The sequence below is a fragment of the Drosophila pseudoobscura genome, chromosome 2 (assembly GCF_009870125.1).
Source record: "Drosophila pseudoobscura strain MV-25-SWS-2005 chromosome 2, UCI_Dpse_MV25, whole genome shotgun sequence".
Classification (NCBI taxonomy): Eukaryota; Metazoa; Arthropoda; class Insecta; order Diptera; family Drosophilidae; genus Drosophila; species Drosophila pseudoobscura.
The window spans coordinates 6,823,550-6,846,727 of NC_046679.1; the positions used below are offsets into that span (position 1 = coordinate 6,823,550).

Below are 23,178 nucleotides of genomic sequence, written 5' to 3' on the forward strand. Positions count from 1 at the left end.
CTTTATCACAACAGGCCGAAGCCGGCCTAAGTGTGACGGGCTCCGATCCTAACCTAATAGGTCATTTACAAAACGAGACTATTAAATTTTATCTTATAGGCTGTTTCCACTTCCCGGAGAGGAAGTTTTACATAGGATAAGAATAGGGCCCTCGGAACGCAGGTGCCTCTATTCGAAGTATTCGAATAGTTTTGCACGTTTGAGCTAATAACAAACAATTACTACTTTAAACTAATTGTATGATTAGGTAAGACATTTTTGTAAACCTCTGAGGCCATAAAGACACTGCTGGATATATGGGAGGAGAAAGTCGACTGTTTACATCGTTTGAGGAAGAACTCCCACAAACTCTACAAATAAATTGCTGAAAATAAAAAATTAATATGAGAGAATTTTCCTGTTATTTCCTCGTCATCAAACATAAAAATTATACTCGTGACGCAACAACCTGCGTTTGCCACAATAAACGCCTACTCTGCGTCACCGTCGATAAGTATTGGTCTTGACATTATCATATCTGCGGCAATAGAATAACGTAATATGGCCAATGACTGATTCAAAATGTTATCCTAAGGATATTACCCAGTTTAATCAGTTGTAGACGAACTCTTTAAGCGATAAGACCGTGAGTTCTCATACGGTTCTCAACATTCCTTGTCGTAATGGTTCTATTATCAAATTTAAAGCCTTCTGTGGTAAGGAAGATGCATTCAAATAATAATTAAATTCATGCCGAGATCCGAATGATTAGTGTTTTGCGATTCAGGTGGAGAAAGAGACAAAATATTGTATCATTAATGTAATTATGCCATTTATGTCAGATAAGATTGGGTGGACAGTTCTTCGTAAACCGCTGATGCTTGTGCAAACAGCAGTGCAGCTGAAACCAAACGTTATGCCATCATCTTATCTAGCGGAGTGATACTGCAGGTTAATATTTCAGGACTGTATGGATTGGTAGCTGATTACGGAAGGAGTAAATCACCGCCATGGAGCCTTATCGGGGCGATGTCACTTCATGCCTATCGCCGACCAATATATACAGAGGGGAGCTCTATCTAGGCCCAAATAAAAATTTTAAGGCCTTAGATAAGCCGGTGATAAAGACAAAGTCGCCAAACGCCTCTCTATATATACCAGAACCCATTCGAAGCGGCATTTAGTTGTCGAATCGCGTGCAGAGTGGCGGTTGATTTATCGTCTACCCACACCCACGGCCTGCAATTTTAACCGATCAAAGTGAGTGCTCAGCAAGTGATTTAAGGCCTATTGTGCTCTCTGGCAATTTTTGGATACGTGATCACTCGAACCCTTTTGTCCCTCAGGCGAAATGTCTGCCCTGCGCTTGGCCGTCCTTGTGGCAGCCTGCCTGTCCTTTGCCTCAGCCGGGACACGGCAACTTAAGCTGGACGTTCAGCCGCCAGCCACCTTGGCCACGGCGCTCGCTGATTACCGGCTGTCGGAGCACATCAATCCTGTCAGCTACAACATCACTCTGCGACCCTATCTACTGGTAAAGGATACGAAGCGATTCACATTTGACGGCGAGGTTTGGATTGAGGTCATACCAAAGCAGGCCACGAGTGAAGTGCATCTCCACTCGAAAAATCTCACCTACTCGGTCTCCCAGTACTGGGCAAAACCGGCGGCAGGTGTTGCGAATCCCGCGCCCTCCAACTTCCAGGCTCTCAATGTAACCAATTCGGATACTGATATCGTCGTGCTGACAACGGCCGCTGCCCTTACGGCAAATCAGTCCTATATCCTTCACTTTGTCTATACGGGTCTAATGCAGGATGATATGCATGGTTTCTATCGCAGCTCATATGTGGACGATAACAACGAGACCAAGTGCGTTCATATCTAATCTGTGTGGGTGTAGATTGGATCTAATGTGGTGGATTCTTCTTTCAGATGGCTGGGCTCCACTCAGTTCCAGACGAATCACGCCCGCCGCGCCTTCCCCAGCTTCGACGAGCCCCAGTTCAAGGCCACCTTCAATGTCACACTGAAGCGCCACTACACGTTCAACACTGTCAGTAACACCCGACAGCTGGGATCCTACCCGAGCACAGAGAGGCAAGTTTTTTAGTCCTCGATCAGCAGACGGTTTGCTTACCTTTCCAATCGATTCCCAATCCCGCCCCTCCCTGCAGTGGCTACTATGAGGATGTGTACGAGACGACGCCAAAGATGTCTACCTATATTCTGGCCTTTATCATTTCCGAGTTCACAGCCCGCAAGGACGAACAGTTCGGTGTGCTGGCCCGCCCCGAATACTATTCCCAGACCCAGTACAGCTACAATGTGGGTCGCAAGATCCTCGAAGAGATTGGCAAATACGTGGACCTGGACTACTACACCCTGGGCAACGACAAGATGGATATGGCTGCCATTCCCGATTTTTCAGCGGGAGCCATGGAGAACTGGGGTCTGCTCACCTACAGGGAGCGCAGTCTCCTGGTGGATGAGTCGGCCACCACTTTGGCCTCTCGCCAGTCCATTGCCGCTGTGGTCGCCCACGAGCAGGCGCACATGTGGTTCGGAGATTTGGTGACCTGCCAGTGGTGGAGCTACACCTGGTTGAACGAGGGCTTCGCCCGATACTTCCAGTACTTTGGCACCGCCTTCGTGGAGGATGAGTGGGAGCTGGAGAAGCAGTTCGTGGTTGACCAGATCCAGTCGGTGATGTCCATGGACTCGACCAATGCCACCAACCCATTGAGCGATGAAAATACCTACACCCCGTCCGATCTCAGCCGCATGTTCAACAGCATCTCCTACAACAAGGGAGCCACTTTCATTCGCATGATCGAGCACCTCATGGGCCCTGAAGATTTCCGAAAGTCGCTTCAGGAGTACCTAAAGCAATAGTAAGTACTTTGCAGGATCTCGCTCCAAAGTTTTTACTAAGGAAATTCTTTCGCCCCCAGCTCATACCAATCCGCAATGCCAGAGTATTTGCTGAAGTTCTGGCAGCAGAACTGGAACGAGAGCAGACATAAGGCCAGTTCGGAGGAAATCTTCAATAGCTTCACTACCCAGGTGGGCTACCCCCTGGTCACCGCCAATATGGCCGCCGATGGCAAGAGTGTGTCCTTCAGCCAGAAGCGGTTCCTGCTGAAGGCGAACGACGGTGCCAATGCCAGCATCCAGTACACCATCCCAATCACCTACTCGAACAACCTCAATAACAACTTTGTCAACACCACGCCCAAGTTTATCCTCAACCCCAGCAGAACGACAACGGTCCTTTTCAACGATTCCCTCACCTGGATTATTGCCAATGTCCAGCAGACGGGCTACTACCGCGTCAACTACACGGAGGCCAACTGGCGCGCCATTAGGACTGCTCTGTTTGCGACTAATTGGACTGGCATTCACGAGATCAACCGCGCCCAAGTGGTCGATGATCTCTTCAACTTGGCCCGGGCCAGCTACCTTCACTACGGCCTGGCCCTGGAGGTGCTGGAATACCTTGAAACGGAGGTCAACTATATACCCTGGACGTCGGCCTTCAACGGTTTCAACTATCTCGCTATTCGCCTGGGCAACGACACGGCCAGCTTTGGTGGCTACATTCAGGACCTGACCAGCAAGGCCTACCAGAAGCTCGGCTTCAACGAGACCTCTACCGACAGTGCGCTGGACATTTACCTACGCACTAAGGTCCTGTCCTGGGCCTGCCGTTACGGCAGCGCCGACTGCATCCGTCAAGCCAAGAGCTACTTCAATTCCCTGACCACCGTGCCCAAGAATATTCGCGCCACCGTCTACTGTGTGGGTCTGCGCGAAGGTGGATCCGCGGAGTTCGAGGCCCTGTACCAGAAGTTCAAGACGGAGACGGTTGCAACCGAGGAGACTCTGCTGCAGAATTCTTTCGGCTGCGTCAAGGGCGATGCACTGATCACACGCGTCTTCAACCTGGTGCTTTCAGACGAGATTCGTCTACAGGACAAGTCCTCTGTTCTGGCCACGCTCTACACGGAGAACAACGAGAACGTCAGCCCAGTCTTTGCTCTGGTCACAAAGGAGTATGAGGCTCTGGCCACAGCGTAAGAATCCCTAGCCGAGCATGCCTAAACTCTCATCACTAACTTTGCCATTTTTTCCTCCACAGAATGGGTGGATACTCGGCAGTGGCCACGGTCATCTCAAACATTGCTAACCGCTTCACCGAGCAGAAGCAGTACGAAGATCTGCAGACCTTCAACAAGGACCACAGCTCCAAGTTCGGCAGCTCTGCCGCTACTCTGACTGCAGCGGAGGTGACAGTCTGGGAGAACCTGGAGTGGTCCAAGGATAAGCTGCCCATCTTCCGCTCCTATCTGGCTGTGCGAGGCGGTAGCGCCATGGCCAGCGCCTTCAGCGCTTTCACCATCCTCATGGTGGCCCTGGCCACATTGTTGCGTTAGTAAGCCCATGGCTAGACTTTAATGTCATCCACTTTAATATGAACCCATAAAAGTATTTGTACACTTAGCACAACCACCAATAAAAAACACAATTTTCAGATAAGATGCGACAAGTTGTATATTCATATTTGAAATTAAGCCTTCTCCGAGCAGCTAACGACAAAATCGATTACACTCAAGAGTTTGCCATCTGATTAGCACCATTAGCGTTGTGCTTTAATTGAATGATTCAATTCTACGAACAATCTTAACGTTATACCCATATCAGCGAACTTTTATGTTGATTGTTATCGCTAAAGATTCGATCGTCATAAATTCGTATGGGCGCACAGTGGCGATCACGACGAAAAGAGGGGGCAAAAGTCCAACATTTTTTTTTAGGTCTTTGGATACGTTAAATGCACGCAACTAATAGAGAATTTTCCAGAGCTTTTAAAAATCAAACTCGGACTTTTAGTTTAGAAGATATGAGCACTCAAAGTGGAAAATTATTTCAGTATTTTTAACTTTTATTCAAATACTGCATCTTTCAGGTGGAAAAAAAAAGTAAACCATGTATCGTATAATTCTGTTCTTGGTATCCATTATTAGTTGCATTAATTCTTAGGAAAACTTTTTAAGAATATGGTCAGTTGTTTAAAAATCCTTGTTTTGCAAACCATCTAAAATTTAGGCTAGTTTTTAACTTTGATTGTTACCGACAGGTAAATTGATATAGAAGCCAAACGGCTCCAAAGCACAGAAAGGGCTTTTAGACTTAAGTAATAAATAGATCAAAGAACATATACCAAAAAAATCTCGGAAAAATGTAGGGATATATTTTTGTAAAGTCCAGTCAAAGTTGAAAAACTGTTCAAATCCATAAGCTTCAGATACACCCAATATTAGAATAATTTTCCAATTCGCGCTACCTCTATTATGTTGTTGGTTATGAATGAATATGCATGCTAGTATTTCTACCTTTATTTACCTGTCTTTTTGACCAGGTTTTGCATGCAAGAATTAGATGTATGGAGTCAATTTTAAAACTTGCATGTACCAATCCGCGAGGGGGAGAATCCTTTGACAACAGCACGCCAGCCATGGAAATACAAAAGACTAGCAACAGAATTATTCAAGAAAAATTCGTTGACAAACTATTACTAAAAGTGGACTGCCCTAAACAAGGATTTGGAAACAACTCATCTCGGACACTACTTGAGAAAAACGAAATTACTGCAGAAATTACTGGGGTGTATCATGACATCAAAAGCTTAGGTGTCATTTTGAATATTTGGTGAATATGCCTCGAAGACTGCAGAGCTGTTACTGGAAAAATTTCCTGAAAAGAAGCTAACTCCCACGCTTTATAAAATTCTGACACATGGTCAAATTTCAATTGAACATCGGAGCCTACCAATTGGAGAGATGTCAGAGGAAGCCCAGGAAACGAGAAACAAAGATTGCAAAAAAAAACGTGGAAGACATCACCAATTAAGCATAACCAAGACCTTTTCAACAGGTTGGCAGCCTCTTCAGATCCATAGATATGTATGTGAGATCACAAATTAAATCGGTAAGCAGTTGTTCTTCAGAAATGATAAGTTCATTAGATATTCCTCCCACTAAACAGGAAGTAGAGGATTATTTTACACAAATAAAAAAACCAACCATTTTTCAAAATAGAAAAAAAAAAGTTTTCTTGTTCTATATTAGGTTAAGTTGAAAATTAAAAATAATATTTTATAGTAAAAACCAGCATTAAAAGTACTTTATCGTTAAAAAAAAAAAAAACATTTATCGACAACAAAGTTCAACTTGAACTTATTATTGTGAAGCTTTTAGACATCATTTACTTTATCAGATTAATTTTTGAAAGATTTTTCTTTCAAATGCAGTTTGTTTCATGGAGATATCTTTATTTGTTCAAAAGTTTGTAATTTAACAAGCTGAAACGGCGGAGTTCCCCACTGTGCGGCGTTGTAAACCTTGTCAGTCCTTTTGATCGCCTGTTAAGTTCGTGGAACTGATAGTTTAGGTTCTTTTTGGTTTCTCCGCTTTGTAGTTGAATGAACAATGCTGCAGAACTCTTTTTTATTGCGATGATTCAATTCGTTATCTTTGGGGGGTTTCTTCAAACAAAAACTGTAACCAATGGGTCGTAAATTCATGTCAATTTTTTTTAACTATTTTCTTAGAACAAGATTACGTTCTACTTTATCTTTATCTTTATCTTCTTAGCAAAGATGGCATAAAAAAAAGCACGAATTTCGGCTGTATTTTAATGATATCATTCATTGATTTCTTTTATCGTTCGATGTCATAAGTTCATATCTATATCGTTAAACGTATTGCCGACTTGAAGTTAATTGATTTATATTATTGCTATCAATCAATTAAAACGAGATATTCACGAACGCGAAAGAAGAGCTGGGAGTATCTGATCGCTGTTCATGAAACACACAAAAAATAAATAGAGGTGTGGCTGGCTGCATGCCTAATCGGATCAATGTCGTAGAGTCCATAATCTAATCACCAGTGAACGACACCTGTGTTCGGGGGACTTTTATTTGAGTTTTCGACGTTCGGTGCGAGTTCTGTTCATTCCTCAGTACCAAAGCTTCTGTCGTCATGAACAGATGGGGAAAACGGACTGGCTTGCGGTTGGGGCTGGCGCTGCTGCTGATAGGCCTCTGTGCTGGTGCCGATTACCGACTGGGAGGCAGCGTTGTGCCCTCCTTCTATAACCTTACCATCGACGTACTCAGTAATGCCGATGAACCGACTGTTTTCAATGGAGAAGTCAGCATAGCTCTGCAGGTGGTTGGCACCGCAGAGGTTCGGCAAATCACACTACACAAAGACGCCATCGACATAGAAGAATGCTGGCTATACAACGGGTCCGGGGATCAAGTGCAGCCGATAGATAGTAGTCAGCTGATATATGAGGAGGCGACCCAGCAACTGACGGTGCCACTATCTCAGGCACTGGCCAATGGGGCTTACACGCTGGGCTTCAAGTATACCGGTAAAATACGTACGGACATGGCCGGACTGTTCTCCGCCAGCTACGTGGAGCAGGATACAGGCAAGACCAAGTGGCTGGCTGTAACCCAAATGCAGAGAATCAATGCTCGCCTAGTGTTTCCCTGCTTTGATGAGCCTGCCTTCAAGGCACAGTTCCAGTTGCAAATCGTCAGACCCTCCGGCTATGAGGCTATTAGCAACACGAAGCTATTATATTCATCAGCGGAAAGGTGAGTACCGAACTGCCTCAATGTCTCGCCAGTACACAAATGTCATTTGATTTTAGCAAGGATCGCTTTGTCGATCACTTCGAGGTGACTCCCGCCATGTCCACATATCTGCTGGCCTTCATTATCGCCGAGTACACGGCACGCGGCAATGTCAGCGAATTTGCAGTGCTGACACGCCCAGAATTTTACAACAAAACGGAGTTCAGCTTCCAAGTTGGACAGCGGGTGGTAGCCGCCTATGATGAACTTTTCCAGCAGCCGTACGCCTCTCTGGGCAACGATGTCCTGCAGTATGCCACATCGCCGCGATTCCCTCACAATGGCATGGAGAATTGGGGGCTTATTATCTACAGGTGAGTAGAAAGAACGAAGAATTACGGACGAGTATTAAGAGTATGGAATCTTTACTTCTCTTTATCAAAGCGACGATGTTTTGGTCAAGGAACCAGGCTACACGGATGGCTGGTCGGACAAGGAGTTCACAATTCGGATCATAGCCCACGAGACGTCGCATATGTGGTTTGGTGACAGCGTCACCTTCTCCTGGTGGAGCTACTTCTGGCTAAATGAAGCCTTTGCCCGCTACTACGAGTACTTCATGGCACATCAGGTGAGACAAGGGTCTTCACAAAATTATAAGACAAGCAGCGCTAATGCATCCGATTCCCATATATATGCAGCTCTATCCTGAGTATCGGTTAGATGAGCAATTTGTGGTGCGACAAATGCAGCTTATTTTTGCCACAGATGCAGTGAACAGCACCCAGCCCATGACAAGCCCGGAGGCGAGCATCCAAACGCCTTCACAGATTGGCTACAAGTTCAGCAGCATTGCCTATGCGAAGGGAGCGTGCATTGTCCGTATGTGGCGCAATGTGATGGGGGCCAATAACTTCGATACAGCCATCCGGAACTACCTAAAGCAGAAGTAAGTGACAGACAACACGTGATCCAAACTCTGACTTTCCTCTCTTGGCAGCCACTTGGGCAATACAAGGCCAAACGATTTGTTTAACCACCTTATCAAAAACTGGCCCGCGGCCCAGTATGTTAATCAGGAGCACTTTTTGTCCGACTTCACAGAGCAAGTGGGCTATCCCATGCTGATAGTGAATGCGTCACGGAACAACCACGTCGTCTACGTGGAGCAACAGCGTTTCCTCCTCAATCGCGGGGACGGAAGCGATCCCGATCTGAGGTACACAGTGCCCATAACCTATGCTACGAATCTGGCGCCCGACTTCGAAAACCTTACGCCCAAAATCTACCACCATAAGCCTGTGGACCTAGTAGAACTTTCCTTCGAGGAGGAGGCCATCGATTGGATCGTCCTCAACCTGAAGCAGTCCAACTATTATCGGGTGCTCTACGATAAGCCTCTTTTGGACAGTCTTCAGGTGGCCCTGTCCTCCTCCAACCACAGTGGCGTGCCCGTGGAGAATCGGGCCCAGATTGTCGACGATCTTTTCAACTTCGCTCGTGTGGGCTACATCGACTACGCGAATGTGTTCGAATTCATGGAGTACCTAAGCCAGGACGTCGATTATGTGCCCTGGTACGCCACGTACCAAGGACTACAGTTCGTTGCAAAGCGTCTACCACTGAATAATTTGCCAAACTTCAAAAAGTACCTGAGCGACATCACAGACGCAGTTTTTGCCAAGCTGGGTGTAACCTGGAGTCCCGACGACACAGTGCTGGATGTCTACAATCGAAACAGTCTTGTGGGTTGGCTGTGCAGGTACCAGGCCAGAGATTGCAACCAATTGGTGGCGGATAAATTCACCAACGACTTCGCGAAACCTTCGCCTGACTACCGGCAGACCTTCTACTGCGCTGCCGCCCGATCCGAGAGCTACAAGCAAGTGATGCAGTTCTATCGAGAAGAGACCAATCCCAAGGAGCGAGAACTCCTCTGGGCAGCTGCCAGCTGTACGAGGTCCTACTTGGCACACTACCAAAACGAGATACTAGCCGACGGCAGCACAGTGAGCCAAAAGACCATTGCTCTGGCCCAGATGTACGAACAGAATCCAGATCTAATCAATTCGATTTTCAATATGTTGGCCGCGAACATCACACAGTTGGCTGAAGCGTAAGTTGCAGTGTACCTTAAGAGATATTTTTGTTGAGCTTAAACGAGTTTGGGTTTTCCACAGCTTGGACAACGACTGGTCAACAACTGCCGTAGTGATAAGCGATCTGGCGGAGTACTTCACCACCCGAGAGCAGTACCAACTGCTGAGCAATTTCTACGATACCAATCACTTGCTCTTTGGCCAGTCGGCATCTGTGCTGAGCAATGCTCTGGAGACGGTTGACCAAAACGTGCAATGGGCCGAGATGCGCCTGGACAGACTGGCCTACTACTTGGGCAAAAGGAATGGCGGACAGCAGTCGGCCCAAGTGCTTGTGATGCTGTTGGCGTTGCCCATGCTATTGGCCTGGCTCTGATATTTTGTGATTAAGTATAGGAAATAAATGATTAACCCTCCGTCAGGCACAGCGGGATAAATGCTTTTTTCTTGTACGCAATTACTAGGCAAAAAGGTTTGGTTAGTGCCCGCTTTATTAGGCCATAATTCATACGGCAAAGCGGCCATTAGAGCGGCGTCCACAGGCGGCGGCACCAGCCATGCGAGCCTCCTCTATAAAAGACCCAAAGCGGCAGGCAGCGTTTTCCATTTCCTGTAGCGGAGAATCACGGCAGTGTCACCAAAAATGTTGCGCCACTTGCTACGCCACGAGAACAACAAAGTGTTTGTCCTGATTCTACTGTACTGCGTCCTGGTCAGCATACTGAAGCTGTGCACCGCTCAGGCTGACAACGCCGTGGCCCCACCGGAAAATGGTACACGCTATACACACATTAGTTATCGCTTTTGACTTACCCGCTCTGCTCCTTCTGCGTCCATTGCAGACATCACGCATCTCGGCGATGACTGCCAGGTGACGCCAGTAATACATGTGCTCCAGTATCCTGGCTGCGTTCCAAAGCCGATTCCATCATTCGCCTGTGTGGGTCGCTGCGCCAGTTACATCCAGGTGAGCACCTTTTGGTTGTGCGAGGCACAAAATTAAACCTCTCTACACGGATATCTCAGGTATCGGGAAGCAAAATCTGGCAGATGGAGCGTTCCTGCATGTGCTGCCAGGAATCTGGCGAGCGCGAGGCAGCAGTCTCGCTCTTCTGTCCCAAGGTGAAGCCGGGCGAGCGGAAATTCAAGAAGGTGCTGACCAAGGCGCCATTGGAGTGCATGTGCCGTCCGTGCACCTCCATCGAGGAGTCTGGCATTATACCGCAAGAGATAGCCGGCTATTCGGACGAGGGTCCCCTCAACAATCATTTCCGACGCATTGCACTGCAGTAGAGGTAGAGCACATCACAATCACATTCAACTTTGCATAGTAAAATATAAAAATAAACTACATTTGTCGCAGGTTCTTGTTAATATTTATGTCATATTTTAAAAACTTTTCCAAATTTGGTTAAAAGCGATGGCCAAAAATACTTTGAAGTCGACCGCAAAATTTGGTTCCCTGAACCGAACTATGTTATGCTGCTTTCGCGCCTAACAGCACCTCATTCTACTTTATACACGTAGAGTAACATGGATTCTACCCCAAATGGAATTTCTACGAAGCTTTTACTTACATTCTACATTAAAAAATGTTAATGTTAGCATAGAAAATGGCGCTTACAGCACACATTGATTGGAGCACTGTTATGCATGTTATTTAGCCGTTTTGTTTGAATGAATATTTTTAGCTTTAATTTATTTCTCAACTATCTCATCAATCATTGCTACTAATTCACTAAAATGGTGTGTTCTGCTTCACATATTTAAGTAGTAGACGCATAACGCGAAAATAAAGTTAATCTTTACAGTGTAATTGGATCTAACAATAGGAGTACTGCCACCCACATCATCCGTAAATGCAGCACTGCTTTTACAAGTACTCGACGATATCGCATTTGATGGATATATTTGGACAGCTCTGACCTACCACGCTGCGACCGCGGTAGTTGGGACTCTTCTCGGTGAGCAGTTTCCGGAATATAGGCAGTATGGCTGTCTCCCCCTCGAGCAGCTCCGTCTCGGAGCTGGCGCCGTAGATGGAGCTCTCGTTCTTGGTACGCTGCTTCCGTTGCTTGTCCGGCGCCACGTTTGGCGAGCTGTGATGATGGGCAGCATGCTGAATATTGGAGTTGCGGCTAATCTTCCTCGGCTGAATGCACGGCTGACTGCTGGGCGGTGGATCGCGCTCCCGCTCGCTGTCCGTTTCGCTCTGGCAGACGGTACCCTTTTGCGGCTTCGGTCGATGTTTGTTTCGATTTTTCTCCGAGACGGATCGCTGGATGGGCGAAGTGGTGTTCGGGTCGTAGGTCATCACATGGCCATGGTGCTCCGTGCAGCGCTGGGGACTGGCATATCGTGGCGACTGGCGTTGCTTGGCGTGAGAGAGCGTGTGCGTGTCCCAGAGATCGCTCTGAGAGACCACAAAATTGGACTTGAGCGCCGCGCCCATGCTGGTTCGACGATTGTCCGAGGCAGTCGGAGCTGTAAATAAATAAAGCCCGATATGAGTCCCTTGGTGCGACTATGGGATTTACTTACTCTTGATAACTCCCGGCGTACTGGGCTTGGTGTGCGGACAAACGTTGCTCAGCTCGGACTGGGAGGTGGAAATATTCGTCGAGGAATTGCGATGCGAGCTGCTGTACTTTGGCCTGGCTGTGGGTGTCTGACTGCCGCTGTCGTAGTGCCTGGAGGCCGTCGACTGGCGCCGCTCCCGCATGTTGGAGCACTCGCCAGTACTGCGCTTTCCCACGGTGCTGGTTATGCTGCCGATATTGTCATCTGTCTGGGCCGAGACCGAGTTCCGTTTCTCCAAGTGGCGGTGATGCTGCTGCTGGTGCTGTTGCTGTTGTTGCTGTTGTTGCTGTTGCTGCTGTTGGAGTTGCATCTGCTGCTGCTGCTGCTGTTGCTGCATTTGCTGGTGCTGCTGCAGGTGCTGTTGGAGCTGCTGCTGGATGGGCTGCATCATCGTGGGTGCAGGCATGGCTACTGGCGTATGGGAGTGGTGCTCCACAATGGACTGTTTCTTCTTTTTGCTATTTCAATTAGTTAATTATGAGTTAAGGCCCTTTCTGGCTTCGAAGATGCTATACTTACGGTGGAAGCGATGGTGCCAGCATCGTGGATTGCACCGAAACGAACGAGTTGTCCATTTCCACGTGGGTGGAAGTCACGCTATCCACGGACGTCAGCTCGGTAACTTCTATTGCAGGGAGTGCGCAATGCATGAATGTATCTAGGCAGCATCCCACTCTAGTCACTCACCTGTGGTGCTGGGCATCTCCCGTCGCACTGGCGGAGCCGACAGCCTGGCAATGTCCTCGGTAAGGATGGGCTCTAGCTCGCTGCCTGCATTGGCTGTGCCGGTGCAGGTAACGCCATCAATCCACTTGCGGGCCTCCGGTCCCAATTTACGAATCAAACCCTGCAGTTCATTCTCTTTTTCCATCAGGGCCTTGCGGAAGCGACAATTGGTTTGTTTGACATCCCGCAGACGCTGCTCCAGCTCACAGACCGAGGAGTCACGACGGTTCTTCGACATGGGCCGCAGCGTGGCACGCACCCGCTTGTCCACCACGCCCTGGGGATTGCGTTTGAGTTCGACCAGCTGCAAGACGATTCGCATGATTATTAGTCGAGGTGGAAAATATAAACGGCGGGTAGATACATCAAGGAAAGATCAACTCTACGGAAAGTTATATAGGATAGAGCAGCAAGGCTATAAATAGTGACTACGGCCTTACTGCTGTTGTGGATGGGTTTTGGAATAGCTTAAGTTCATAGTTAGTCTGTAGTGTTATATAGCAATTAAAGATAAATATCTGTTTTAGAATTTAGAGTGAATTTTGTAATAATGTTGTTGTCTGTATGATAGCTAAACGACAAAACAGATCAGATCAATGTTGTCTGATCAGTCTGAATGCTCCATTCTCAATCAAATCAAGACGGACAATCAACCTGTTCAGACAATCCACCGACTGCAAACAACATTCATATCATATATCAAGATTGCACGAGTGTATATCTATAACACCTACAAAAACTACAAAACTTCCTTACTACCAGTCTTACTTTCGGTACGAACACCAAACACAAAGTGGCTGTCGTACAAAAAATTATAAAAAACGAGAGTAAGACAAAAACTAGATCCTTGCGGTCCGATAGCACTAGGGATATGGCAGCGCCGGCCAGGCAGGTGATGAATACATTGTAGACCGAGAAGCCAATGTGCTTTGAATCGTTGAGAGCCGGTATTGAAACGTGGCGGGTTTCCCAGGCCAGGAACGCACCAAAGACCTAACAACAAGATAATGTTCAATTGTATTGTTCCAAATGAATTTTCAAAACGATTATCTACCCACCAAAAGAAGGCCCTTATAGGCATAGATAATGCTAACAAATATGGTCATGTGCTCGGACTGGCAATATTCGTTTTCGGGTATGACCAAAACATCATCAATGTTCTCATGATGCTGCGGAAAAGAAAGATCTTGAATAAAATTGGAAAATAATGCTATTAATGGTTCCTACCAAAGGTTCCAGTTGCTTGGTCTCTCGGTAGAACGGATCCGCAATCTGCCAGGTTGTTATAATGGCTATATCGATGGCCAACAGCACACCCACTACCATAAATAGCTGATAGTCCTTGATCACTTTTTTGTTCAACTTCAGATCGGTGAAGATTGAATGAACACGCCAGGTCTTCGAGAACATTGCCCCAAAGCTCAGGCTGAAGCCGGCCATCAAAATCCAAGCCCGGGCGGTGCAAATGTAGGGGAAGGCAGCCACACTGCTTAACGTGGTGTCGAGGCCCAGGAAGATTATGCTCAAATAGGTCAGCATGCAGCCCACTATGATCAGGTTATTCAGATGCGGACTGGACATTTTTATATAGCTACAAGAGACAACAAAGAGAACAAATATAGGGGAAGGAAGACAATGATATTAGTAGGTAACTCTTACCGCTGGTTGCGATACTTGATGTTGAAAGCCAGAAAGACGGTTGCAATAATCACACCGATGACGGAGGCACTGGCCGAAACAATGTATATGGTGGGATTCACCTGGCTGTGCTCAATGTAGATCAGCGTGCGATCCTTGGGCGGTGTCTTGCCCACCCAGCGCACTGGCTTGCCGAGGCTCAGGTCCAGATGCGACTTTTGCGAATGATATTCACCGATCTTCTCCATTTGACCCAACTGGAATTGATTGACCAGAATGTTGGCCTTGCGCTCGTTGTTATAAAACCGGACTGGACCCTAAAGAATGACGGAAATACAATACAATAATTCAGAGGAAACATATACGTAAATGCAGGTATACAAACCGTTACGCCCTCGAAGGAGGTATTGCGCAAGGCTTCTAGGAAGACGTCCTCCCAGTCCTGAACGCGATAATCGAAATGTGTCAAGATGTCCTCGCGTTTCTCTGCCACATACTGTATGGCCAGAGCGGCAGCCCAGATGCCATCATAGGTGTAGCCATGGAAGCGAGAGTATTCCGTGCCGCGCAGCCTGTCGTACTCCACCAAGTACTCATCCGCTGTCTGTAAAAATGGATTTAATTAATACTCAAAGGTATCATGGCGGAAATAACGATACACTTACAATTCCTGCCACAGTGATGTCCCCGCTGGTGGACAACGGCAGTAGATCCACCAGAATGGCACCCTCCAAGGCAGTAGCGATCTCCTCCACGCTGCATTCGCTGTCCTGGGTAACGTTCCACCAATCGGTTGAGTAGGTGGCCATTATCAGCCACTGATAGGCACGGCCATACATTTCCAATCTGCAAGACATAGATTTAGATATCTAACCATTCGGATACCATGAGCCTTGCACTCACTTGTAGGCCTCGCAGAAGGCCTTGCGGGCAAAATGTTCATTGAAGTTGCCCAGAATAATGCGCACATCCTTTTCCCGTAGCTTTTTTAGCGACTCGGCCACATCGTTGACAAAGCTCTGGGTCTCCACAACCTCCACCTCCATGGAGTCGAGATCGGCCACCATGTGATTATGGGGCAGTGAGTAGCGAGGCTCGTTCTGGTACACAGTGCCCACTCGCGTCCAATTGAACTCCTTGAGGAGCGCTAGCCGAGGCGCATTGAAGGCATTCTCCGAGGGCACCACGCGGAAGAAGTTCGGGAAGGCATCCTTGGTGAACATGGGATGGGTGTCCGCGTAGCTCAGCTGTGTCAGATGCCAATGCTTGCTGGCCTTCGCTATGGGATCGGTGACGTGGGTGCAGGCGGCCCCAAACAGCATCACCTTGTTTGGCCCCGAGTGCATCATGTCGAAGAATGATTTCACACCCACCGCAGCATTGCACTTTAAAGGGAATCCACCATTAAGCCACCACTGAAAATGGTACATTTCGACTCTCCTCCCACTTACCTGCGTGTCATTCCACCACATATGCAGCCTGTAGTTGGCCAGTATCTTGCCATGCTCATTAACATGACCCAGTGCCAGCTTCACGCTGGGCATGACCCCGCGTCCAGTGTACGAGTTCTCCACGCCATCGCCGTAGGGGAAAAATCCCGCTATATACACATCCGATCGCTTAGCTGTCCTGCTCCAAGCACAGCTGACACATAGCAGGAGGACGGCTACGAATGGGAACCAGCTCCTCGGTAACATGTTAGGCGCGTGGACTGCAAAACGTTTCTGGCTATAATAACAAGTGGAGAAGGACATGAACTTGGAGCCCCTAATCGGTTTGTATCGGTGGGTGTCCAGGTGAGCCAAGGCCTCCCGGTGGCAAGGCTGCGCCCACTGGGTGTGTTCGTGTATACACAAATGGTTATGGATGCATGGGTATATGTCGTTGAATGGAAAGGCGGGGCGCAAGGCTAAGGCTAAGGCTAGTAAAATTGCTTTAAATTGCAGCACCAAGGCTGCACTGTACTGTTTAGCAATTAGAAAGAAATTTGCACTTCCACCTCAGCACATTTGCATTATTTAGTGGGGATAAAGAACCCACTGCTCCATTCATCTAATTCTTAGAACTTATCGCCACAGGCATACCTACCAGCGTTGTTTATCCTTTGGTTCACAAATCTTTCACCGCTGAAGGCATGTTACCAGCTTATTTTTAATTTAACTTTTTACTTCTAATGGTGCCTTTGCAGTTGCGAGGGTCCGAAAAATTATGTATCCCCCTAACTTGACACTTGGCTGACAGGACCCAAGTGGAGGCGGAAGTGCGCATGTCCCTTGCCCGAGTGGTGACAGCTCTGCCTTGGCCTAGGCTTTTCAACCCCCGATCCCCTGGAAGCAAAGTATCGCCGACCATTTGGTAAACATCCAGGCAACAGGTGGATCCATCCGCACTCAGCAGCTGTTCACCATTTGTTTTGACCGTTACCATGGACTACACGAATGGTAATGTGAAGAAAAACGAGGCAGTCAATTATCAAATTGAAAATTGTCAGTACAGGCAATGGAGGACTATGCGCCGAGCCGCTATAAAATGCTCGAGAAAATTGGCGAAGGTGTCCATGGCTGCGTGTTTAAGGCCATCGATTTACAGCGCAACAAGGAAGTGGCCATCAAAAAGGTTGCTCTAAAGAACAAATTCGGTAACATTTCGCTCAACACTTTGCGAGAAATCAAGACACTGCAGCTGTGCAAGTCGGAATTTGTAAGCGTACCTTATAAATTAAGGGCCCATTAACTCATTAACTAATTAATCATAGATCCTGGACATTGTCGATATATATCCTGATCTGACTGGACTGTCGCTGGTGTTGGAATATCACCCCGACACCCTGTACAGTCGCCTTAAGAGCGAAGTGAATCCCCTTAGCCGCCAGCAGGTGCGCAAGTTCGCCCACCAAATGTTTAAGGGGATTGCCTACCTCCACGAAGCGGGTCTGATGCACAGGGACATCAAGCCAGCCAATTTGCTCATCAGTGACACGGATATGCTGAAAATCGCCGACTTTGGCCTGGCTCGTCTCTACTTTCCAGAAGAGGAGTCGCGTCTGTATTCGCCTCAAGTCTCGACGCGCTGGTATCGTGCTCCGGAAATACTCTGGGGCAGTCAGAAGTACAGCCCTGGCGTGGACATGTGGGCAGCAGGTACACATTCACATTCCTTTCTGAATGAGTTTCAATAGTTTGTTAATTTAGGCTGCGTGGTGGCGGAGATGTTGCGTGGTGTGCCTCTCTTTGCTGGCACAACGGACATCGAACAGTTGGCCATCATAATACGCACTTTGGGGAGTCCTCGTCTCAATCAGTGGCCAGAGTTGACTTCCTTGCCAGACTACAGCAAGATACGGTAAGTTTTTGGCTGCTTAAATGTTATCCTGCGTTAGTCATACAATTTTCGTTGCTTTGGATAGATTTCCCAACTCTGTGGGCATACACTGGGACAATTTGTTTCCGAGCTGCACGCACGCAGTGGAGATTAGTCTGGTTTCGAATTTGGTCGTATACAATCCCAAGAACCGGCTTAGCGCTAGCGAGGTACGTTCTCAACTCCACATAAATGTGTCTTTACACACTTAACAAACGCGTATTCCTATATTTTCAGGCAGTCGAACATAATTATTTCCACTAATTACATGTCTATGTACAAATCTAGTAAGCATCTAAGAATTCTCAGATTCCTTGTATCTGTAAGGAGAAATAATCAATTAGCTGTAGAACAACATGAACCTGCACCTGTTGCCTTTGACACTTACTTGCACTTCAGACAGGTGAAGAACACTGTCTGACCCTCGTCCGCCGATCGCAGCTGTAAGGTGGCATAAGACATCTTATCGTGTCCGCATTTGGGGCATTTGCGCTCCACAACGGGCCCATCAGCCTCCGAAGACTCGGACTCGCGCTTCGTCCTGTTGAAGACTTTGCTGGGATCGTAGGTGTTGAACTGTATGCTGTACTCGGTCTTCTCCCCGCCGTACACTGTTAAAGAAGCCGCTGCGTCAAGGAGGAGTACTTGGAAATGGTCTAAAACTGAGGCTCACCATCGGGCAGGAACTCCTGGTGGCAATTGTGGCAAATGACGTTGCCCTTTACTTGCAGGGGTGGCAATATAGAGCCGCAAGACGGGCAAAATCCGGGGCAATTGTTAAAAGTTTCCATTTCCAAAATTTCAAAACAACTTTCCGCACCGCACGTGCTACTCGATACTTATCGAACAAATATACGGTCCGACCCTCAGAAATATACCGAAATATATCGTCTCATTTTAAAAATATACCGTAAATATACTGAAAAATTCAAGTTATATTTTACATATTCCACGTTTTTGATATTCCGTAAAATATTACTAGCTATATAGAATATTTAGCCATGCCCACATAATTTTCTACGATTGATGAATCAATTTTCTACAAGATTGGATAGTTTTTAATCCTTGCTTTTATTGTATTTATTGTAAAAACAGGGTTAAACGAAAAAGTCCAACCAAAAAAGAGTCGCAATGTTGCTGGTATTTAAAGACGTGATGCGTGTATAGCCCTTTGTACACCCTATTTCGCTAATTTTATATGAAGATCAAACGAAATTTATTAAGACCTTTTCTCAAATTGATATTCTTTAGACATATTCAAGTACATTATTAGTATCCTGTGTATATTTATGTCGATCCTGATACCTACGGAGCCTTGGAAGACAAACATATTCACAATTCTATAACATCCATTTGCCCCAGGGTATGTGTGCATGGAATTAGCAACATGTTTGTGTATGGAATGAGACTCATTGTTGCAATAGCGAAACTGCGGCGAATCGGGTATTGCCTATATTTCAAGCTATATAGATTTGCCCACTTGGCTTTACCCCATAGATAAATGCATTTTCTACAAGATTGCTTCTTTTAATTACCTTTATGTATTTTATTTTGACCAAAAAACGGTTTTCAAGTAAATGTTGCCGCAACTTTTGTGTATGGAATGCGCAACATTTGTGTATGGAATGAGACTCATTGTTGCTAAAGCGAACTGCGGCGAACTGCGGCGAATTAAAATTTTCTCATATTCTTTGTTCCGTTGAATAATACTATCTATATAGAACATTTAGCCATGCCCACTCAATTTCGTACGATTGATGAATCAATTCTATACATGATTGGTCTATTCCAAATACTTGCTTTTATTGGATTTCTATATAAAATTGAAAATTAAATTAATAGATTGAAGAAAATGGACAAAAATACCATGGGAGTGCGGCGAAAACCAGTATTTCTGCAGTATGACCCTCAGAACAGCACCGAAATATACAAAATATACCGATTGGTGCGCGCCAAATCTAACTTTTTTGAATGTGAGCGACAAGGATTTAAATGTTGTCAACCGGCCCATTACCGATGCAACAAATACGACGAATCTCTCAATTTTGATCTTCCTTCGAATATCAGCTATATAGAACATTTAGCCATGCCCACATAATTTTATCCGATTAGTGAATCTGTTTTCTAATTGACTGGCTTATATTGAATACTTGCTTTTATGGCATTTTGCGTAAAACGCGGTTTTAGCAAAAATGGTCAAACAAAAAAACGTAATAAAACGTAAGAGCAAAAGTTCCTATTGCGCTATTTTGATATTCCGTTGAATAATGCTGACTAACTAAAATCTTTAGATCTGCCCATATAATTTTAGGCCATTGATGAATACATTTTCTACAAGATTGGCTACTTTTAAGTACTCCCATTTATTGTATTTTGACTACAGCAAGGTGTAAACAAAAAAGGTCAACAAAAAAGTGACAACGTAGTGAGAATGGAATACGTAACCACATAACCGGAGTTTGGGCTTAGGTATACCCTATTTCCAAGCTGTTTTAAATCGTAATTAAATAAAGAAATTATTTAAAATTGATATGTTTTAGACATAGTCATGCATATGGTTAGGGTTGTAAATATATCTCGATCCAGATACCCATTCAAAAAATGTATGAAGTACGCCATATAACGGTGATAAGTGATCTTCTTTCTGTGATCTTGAAACATTCGTTGCTTGTCTATTCCGCCTTCTTCCCGGCGGTGTGGTCATTAAAAATATGTCATACGAATGTATGTAGTCAGTAGGTATTTATTACTTATGGTTCTTGTATATATGTACATATTTATATTCATACTCGTATTTAAGTATGTATTTACATATTTCAGGCAGGACGACGTTGTTATCTCGCCGAATGTATGTACATATGTAAAGAAATAATGCTTCGGTGCAATTCAGATCGCCTTATCTCCTTCCAAGCAGGCGCTGGGACAAACCTCCTCATAAGCCTCGGTGTCGCTGTCGTCATCCCGTTTGAGGAATTCTTTGCGAATGTATCGCGCCACGAGCACTTGAGGTCGTTTCTCCCACTCACTTAGGCATTCCGGTGGTGAAAGTATCTAATGTGAGTCATCAGAGAATTAATTATGAATAGGATTGCTAGTTAATTCCGATTGATAATGTAAGATTCACTGACCTGATCACCCTCCATACGATTGACTATGCACATGGAGACGACGGCAGATCGTATATTGGCTCTGTTTGTGAGAGCGGCAAAGGCGGTACTCTCCATATCAAAATTGACCACTCCCTGGCACTGGACGCTCTGAAGATAGGCGGTCTTCGATTGGTTCGTGTAGTCGCAGAAGGCTCCATCGAGTCGCGTTTGGCCCTCGTAGAAGTCATTGGTGCATATGGTCTTACCAATAATTGTACAAAACTCATCCTCGCAAGGAATGGCCAGTGATAGGAGTTCGTTGGCCAAACACTGGTCTAGTTTGCTGGAATACAGCACGACTTTGCCCTGAACAATTAGCTCATAATAGGGATTTAACATGCCGTCCAGAGCCTCCGAGCTGATGACCACGGTTCCGGGCTCTATTCCGATGCCGCCGCAGGTACCAATTCTGATAAAGACGGGATCCTGACACTTGGCATGGTGCAACATCTTGATGAGCTCATGCAGCAGTATTGAAATCGATGGACACCCCATGCCATGACTGACACACAGAACTGGGCCAACTTTGTAGAGCGCATAACGATGACCTGGCTCAGCCATATTCCTGAGAGTAGTCGCCGGGTTCAGCTTCAGACTGAGTTCCTTCATAATCTTGTAAGCGAATCTCTCCATGCGCTCAGCCGTACCTCCCATGCAAACAAACTACGGATTCAGAGCACTCAATCGAAATGACGGGAGCACCGTGTCATTTATTTACTCACCCGCACATCGCCAAAGACCTTGGGAAAGTCCATTGTGGCCGTGTCCATTCCCAGATGGTAGAGAACGTCCGGCTGGAGGCATTTCAGGCAGGGACTCAGACCCTTTATAGTGCTCTCCTTTGGGGGCTTTTTGCAGCCCATCTTCATGTGTCTGACCAGCTGCCCAAGCTGCTTGCCCTGTGACCTTACCAATTCTGTGGGATCAAACTATTCGCTTACACTGCTTATTGCAATTGTACCCTACTTACCCTTCAGCTGGCAGACATCGCGATTCAATTCGCATGGACTCGCACCAGCACACGTATTGCACCCGCAGTTTCCTGGCATTTTTGTGTTCAAAAAGTAAATTTTTGCTATTTATTTCCAAAAATGAATTTTGAATACGCCAGCTAGTGTTATTTACTACAAAGCAACTAACTGACTACTGATTACTGAATGTTCAACAAGGCCAGGCTTTCCAGATGGGTGTACGTGATCATTGAGTTCTGTTGTCCCACCATTTGCGGGAAAATCCCATTTTTCATTTCCCCGATTACAAATCGCAAAAATTTCCAATGTTAGAATTATAATTTGTAATCCTTGACAAGATGAAGTCCTTATCAAGGACCAAGGATCAAGAACATTTTCTCCAGTCATATATCCATATATCCCGTTTTTTATGCTATTTGTGGGCCGTTCCATAAGTTTCTGTAATTGGAAAAATTGGAATTGGAAATAACTGAAGTGTGTCTAGAATCAGTCTCATTGTTGAAGGGAAATCCCAAGAAACGGCTATCGATACTATCGACTACGAGAAGTGCGCGCCAAATAGAAAGTGCTTGAAAGTGAATATGTGAAAAGGCTATAAATGCAAGCTTAATAGATTGATGAAACATACCATTATATACCGATATACCGAAAATATACCTTAAACTACATTTCGAGGTAAAAATGTACATAAAATTATAAAACATGCCATATATTTGCACCATGGTGCTTTCTCCCGGATCATCGTTGCTTTGCGTGGCACGGTTCATGTGAACTGGCTCGATTCCACTGACTCCAAGCAAATGTTAGGCGCCAGAATTTAAATTTTTAGTTTTGGAATGCGATTTTGGTCTTTTCCTCGAGATTTGATGAATTTTCCAAACATAATGTGTCCAATAAAGTTTAATGTAGAATCTTTGTAGAATCAACGCTCCACATTTTCTCCTTTAGAGAAATATTTTAAATACAAAAATGTTCATCCTCCTTTTTCGATTTTTCTTACATGTTTTCCTTTTTCTGAATTTTTA

The 23,178-nt window shown here is 45.8% G+C and overlaps 8 protein-coding genes across 15 annotated transcripts in view; 4 read left to right on the forward strand and 4 right to left on the reverse strand.

Annotated features, from left to right (window-relative positions):
• Nucleotides 1-10,667, reverse strand: part of mAChR-B (muscarinic acetylcholine receptor) — a 71,197-nt gene extending 60,530 nt beyond the window's left edge. The window contains exon 1 of the mRNA XM_001358095.4: nucleotides 10,543-10,667. The gene's annotated coding sequence lies outside the window, so the exon portion shown is untranslated. The remainder of the gene's footprint in view (nucleotides 1-10,542) is intronic.
• Nucleotides 1,134-4,517, forward strand: LOC4800958 (membrane alanyl aminopeptidase). 2 transcript variants are annotated; one of them, XM_001358103.4, is made up of 6 exons: nucleotides 1,134-1,239; nucleotides 1,326-1,851; nucleotides 1,915-2,079; nucleotides 2,157-2,873; nucleotides 2,934-4,055; nucleotides 4,121-4,515. In XM_001358103.4, exons 2-6 carry the CDS (start codon nucleotides 1,331-1,333, stop codon nucleotides 4,413-4,415), a joined length of 2,820 nt encoding a protein of 939 aa, XP_001358140.3. In that variant the 5' UTR covers nucleotides 1,134-1,239; nucleotides 1,326-1,330; the 3' UTR covers nucleotides 4,416-4,515. The 2 variants fall into 2 exon arrangements, with proteins under 2 accessions (XP_001358140.3, XP_033232522.1); XM_033376631.1 differs by having other exon boundaries at nucleotides 1,178-1,851; nucleotides 4,121-4,517.
• Nucleotides 6,997-10,166, forward strand: LOC6896975 (aminopeptidase N). Its single transcript, XM_002137124.3, has 6 exons — nucleotides 6,997-7,651; nucleotides 7,708-8,004; nucleotides 8,075-8,261; nucleotides 8,332-8,579; nucleotides 8,631-9,746; nucleotides 9,811-10,166. The coding sequence occupies exons 1-6, from the start codon at nucleotides 7,026-7,028 to the stop codon at nucleotides 10,103-10,105; spliced, it is 2,769 nt and encodes a 922-aa protein (XP_002137160.2). The 5' UTR covers nucleotides 6,997-7,025; the 3' UTR covers nucleotides 10,106-10,166.
• Nucleotides 10,331-11,160, forward strand: Burs (Cuticle-tanning hormone bursicon). Of its 2 annotated transcripts, XM_033376633.1 has the most exons (4): nucleotides 10,331-10,502; nucleotides 10,572-10,696; nucleotides 10,756-11,024; nucleotides 11,093-11,160. In XM_033376633.1, the coding sequence occupies exons 1-3, from the start codon at nucleotides 10,373-10,375 to the stop codon at nucleotides 11,020-11,022; spliced, it is 522 nt and encodes a 173-aa protein (XP_033232524.1). In that variant the 5' UTR covers nucleotides 10,331-10,372; the 3' UTR covers nucleotides 11,023-11,024; nucleotides 11,093-11,160. The 2 variants fall into 2 exon arrangements, with proteins under 2 accessions (XP_033232524.1, XP_001358143.2); XM_001358106.4 differs by having other exon boundaries at nucleotides 10,756-11,103.
• A 251-nt stretch (nucleotides 11,161-11,411) lies between these two features.
• Nucleotides 11,412-17,857, reverse strand: GABA-B-R2 (gamma-aminobutyric acid type B receptor subunit 2). Of its 6 annotated transcripts, none has more exons than XM_015183232.2 (13): nucleotides 17,591-17,857; nucleotides 16,125-16,401; nucleotides 15,577-16,058; nucleotides 15,339-15,519; nucleotides 15,059-15,277; nucleotides 14,695-14,990; nucleotides 14,263-14,626; nucleotides 14,094-14,204; nucleotides 13,804-14,028; nucleotides 12,997-13,339; nucleotides 12,829-12,931; nucleotides 12,271-12,767; nucleotides 11,412-12,213 (listed from the first exon to the last, which is right to left on the reverse strand). In XM_015183232.2, exons 1-13 carry the CDS (start codon nucleotides 17,641-17,643, stop codon nucleotides 11,603-11,605), a joined length of 3,762 nt encoding a protein of 1,253 aa, XP_015038718.2. In that variant the 5' UTR covers nucleotides 17,644-17,857; the 3' UTR covers nucleotides 11,412-11,602. The 6 variants fall into 6 exon arrangements, with proteins under 6 accessions (XP_015038718.2, XP_001358144.4, XP_015038721.2 ...); XM_001358107.4 differs by having other exon boundaries at nucleotides 12,829-12,934; XM_015183235.2 differs by having other exon boundaries at nucleotides 13,792-14,028.
• LOC4800963 (cyclin-dependent kinase 20) lies at nucleotides 17,849-18,360 on the forward strand. The gene is made up of 3 exons (XM_015183239.2): nucleotides 17,849-18,015; nucleotides 18,080-18,203; nucleotides 18,271-18,360. The coding sequence occupies exons 1-3, from the start codon at nucleotides 17,882-17,884 to the stop codon at nucleotides 18,295-18,297; spliced, it is 285 nt and encodes a 94-aa protein (XP_015038725.1). The 5' UTR covers nucleotides 17,849-17,881; the 3' UTR covers nucleotides 18,298-18,360.
• Nucleotides 18,227-18,884, reverse strand: Polr1H (RNA polymerase I subunit RpI12). Its single transcript, XM_001358109.4, has 3 exons — nucleotides 18,707-18,884; nucleotides 18,422-18,644; nucleotides 18,227-18,353 (listed from the first exon to the last, which is right to left on the reverse strand). Exons 1-3 carry the CDS (start codon nucleotides 18,822-18,824, stop codon nucleotides 18,329-18,331), a joined length of 366 nt encoding a protein of 121 aa, XP_001358146.1. The 5' UTR covers nucleotides 18,825-18,884; the 3' UTR covers nucleotides 18,227-18,328.
• Nucleotides 18,885-20,799: 1,915 nt separating this feature from the next.
• On the reverse strand, nucleotides 20,800-22,329 carry LOC6896976 (uridine phosphorylase 1-like). The gene is made up of 4 exons (XM_002137125.3): nucleotides 22,153-22,329; nucleotides 21,905-22,098; nucleotides 21,162-21,845; nucleotides 20,800-21,084 (listed from the first exon to the last, which is right to left on the reverse strand). Exons 1-4 carry the CDS (start codon nucleotides 22,229-22,231, stop codon nucleotides 20,920-20,922), a joined length of 1,122 nt encoding a protein of 373 aa, XP_002137161.2. The 5' UTR covers nucleotides 22,232-22,329; the 3' UTR covers nucleotides 20,800-20,919.
• Between the last annotated feature and the right edge of the window lie 849 nt (nucleotides 22,330-23,178).

What these genes read in the sequence shown, in the direction of transcription:
- LOC4800958 (XM_001358103.4), top strand. Translation starts at nt 1,331, where the DNA reads ATGTCTGCCCTGCGCTTGGCCGTCCTTGTGGCAGCCTGCCTGTCCTTT. An exon ending in GACGATAACAACGAGACCAA is followed by an intron (nt 1,852 to 1,914) that starts GTGCGTTCATAT and finishes TTCTTCTTTCAG; the next exon opens with ATGGCTGGGCTCCACTCAGT. An exon ending in CAGGAGTACCTAAAGCAATA is followed by an intron (nt 2,874 to 2,933) that starts GTAAGTACTTTG and finishes TTTCGCCCCCAG; the next exon opens with CTCATACCAATCCGCAATGC.
- LOC6896975 (XM_002137124.3), top strand. Translation starts at nt 7,026, where the DNA reads ATGAACAGATGGGGAAAACGGACTGGCTTGCGGTTGGGGCTGGCGCTG. An exon ending in TGGGGGCTTATTATCTACAG is followed by an intron (nt 8,005 to 8,074) that starts GTGAGTAGAAAG and finishes TCTTTATCAAAG; the next exon opens with CGACGATGTTTTGGTCAAGG. An exon ending in AGTACTTCATGGCACATCAG is followed by an intron (nt 8,262 to 8,331) that starts GTGAGACAAGGG and finishes ATATATATGCAG; the next exon opens with CTCTATCCTGAGTATCGGTT.
- Burs (XM_033376633.1), top strand. Translation starts at nt 10,373, where the DNA reads ATGTTGCGCCACTTGCTACGCCACGAGAACAACAAAGTGTTTGTCCTG. An exon ending in CGTGGCCCCACCGGAAAATG is followed by an intron (nt 10,503 to 10,571) that starts GTACACGCTATA and finishes CGTCCATTGCAG; the next exon opens with ACATCACGCATCTCGGCGAT. An exon ending in GCTGCGCCAGTTACATCCAG is followed by an intron (nt 10,697 to 10,755) that starts GTGAGCACCTTT and finishes CGGATATCTCAG; the next exon opens with GTATCGGGAAGCAAAATCTG.
- GABA-B-R2 (XM_015183236.2), bottom strand. Translation starts at nt 17,643, where the DNA reads ATGAGCAAATTGGCTGGCTTGATGTCCCTGTGCATCAGACCCGCTTCG. An exon ending in ATCAGACCCGCTTCGTGGAG is followed by an intron (nt 16,402 to 17,590) that starts GTAGGCAATCCC and finishes TTGTTATTATAG; the next exon opens with CCAGAAACGTTTTGCAGTCC. An exon ending in CTGGCACCATCGCTTCCACC is followed by an intron (nt 12,768 to 12,828) that starts GTAAGTATAGCA and finishes TAATTGAAATAG; the next exon opens with CAAAAAGAAGAAACAGTCCA.
- LOC4800963 (XM_015183239.2), top strand. Translation starts at nt 17,882, where the DNA reads ATGTTGCGTGGTGTGCCTCTCTTTGCTGGCACAACGGACATCGAACAG. An exon ending in CCAGACTACAGCAAGATACG is followed by an intron (nt 18,016 to 18,079) that starts GTAAGTTTTTGG and finishes TGCTTTGGATAG; the next exon opens with ATTTCCCAACTCTGTGGGCA. An exon ending in ACCGGCTTAGCGCTAGCGAG is followed by an intron (nt 18,204 to 18,270) that starts GTACGTTCTCAA and finishes CTATATTTTCAG; the next exon opens with GCAGTCGAACATAATTATTT.
- Polr1H (XM_001358109.4), bottom strand. Translation starts at nt 18,824, where the DNA reads ATGGAAACTTTTAACAATTGCCCCGGATTTTGCCCGTCTTGCGGCTCT. An exon ending in CCAGGAGTTCCTGCCCGATG is followed by an intron (nt 18,645 to 18,706) that starts GTGAGCCTCAGT and finishes CTTCTTTAACAG; the next exon opens with TGTACGGCGGGGAGAAGACC. An exon ending in TTCACCTGTCTGAAGTGCAA is followed by an intron (nt 18,354 to 18,421) that starts GTAAGTGTCAAA and finishes TTCTCCTTACAG; the next exon opens with ATACAAGGAATCTGAGAATT.
- LOC6896976 (XM_002137125.3), bottom strand. Translation starts at nt 22,231, where the DNA reads ATGCCAGGAAACTGCGGGTGCAATACGTGTGCTGGTGCGAGTCCATGC. An exon ending in CGATGTCTGCCAGCTGAAGG is followed by an intron (nt 22,099 to 22,152) that starts GTAAGTAGGGTA and finishes TTGATCCCACAG; the next exon opens with AATTGGTAAGGTCACAGGGC. An exon ending in ATCGTATGGAGGGTGATCAG is followed by an intron (nt 21,085 to 21,161) that starts GTCAGTGAATCT and finishes GACTCACATTAG; the next exon opens with ATACTTTCACCACCGGAATG.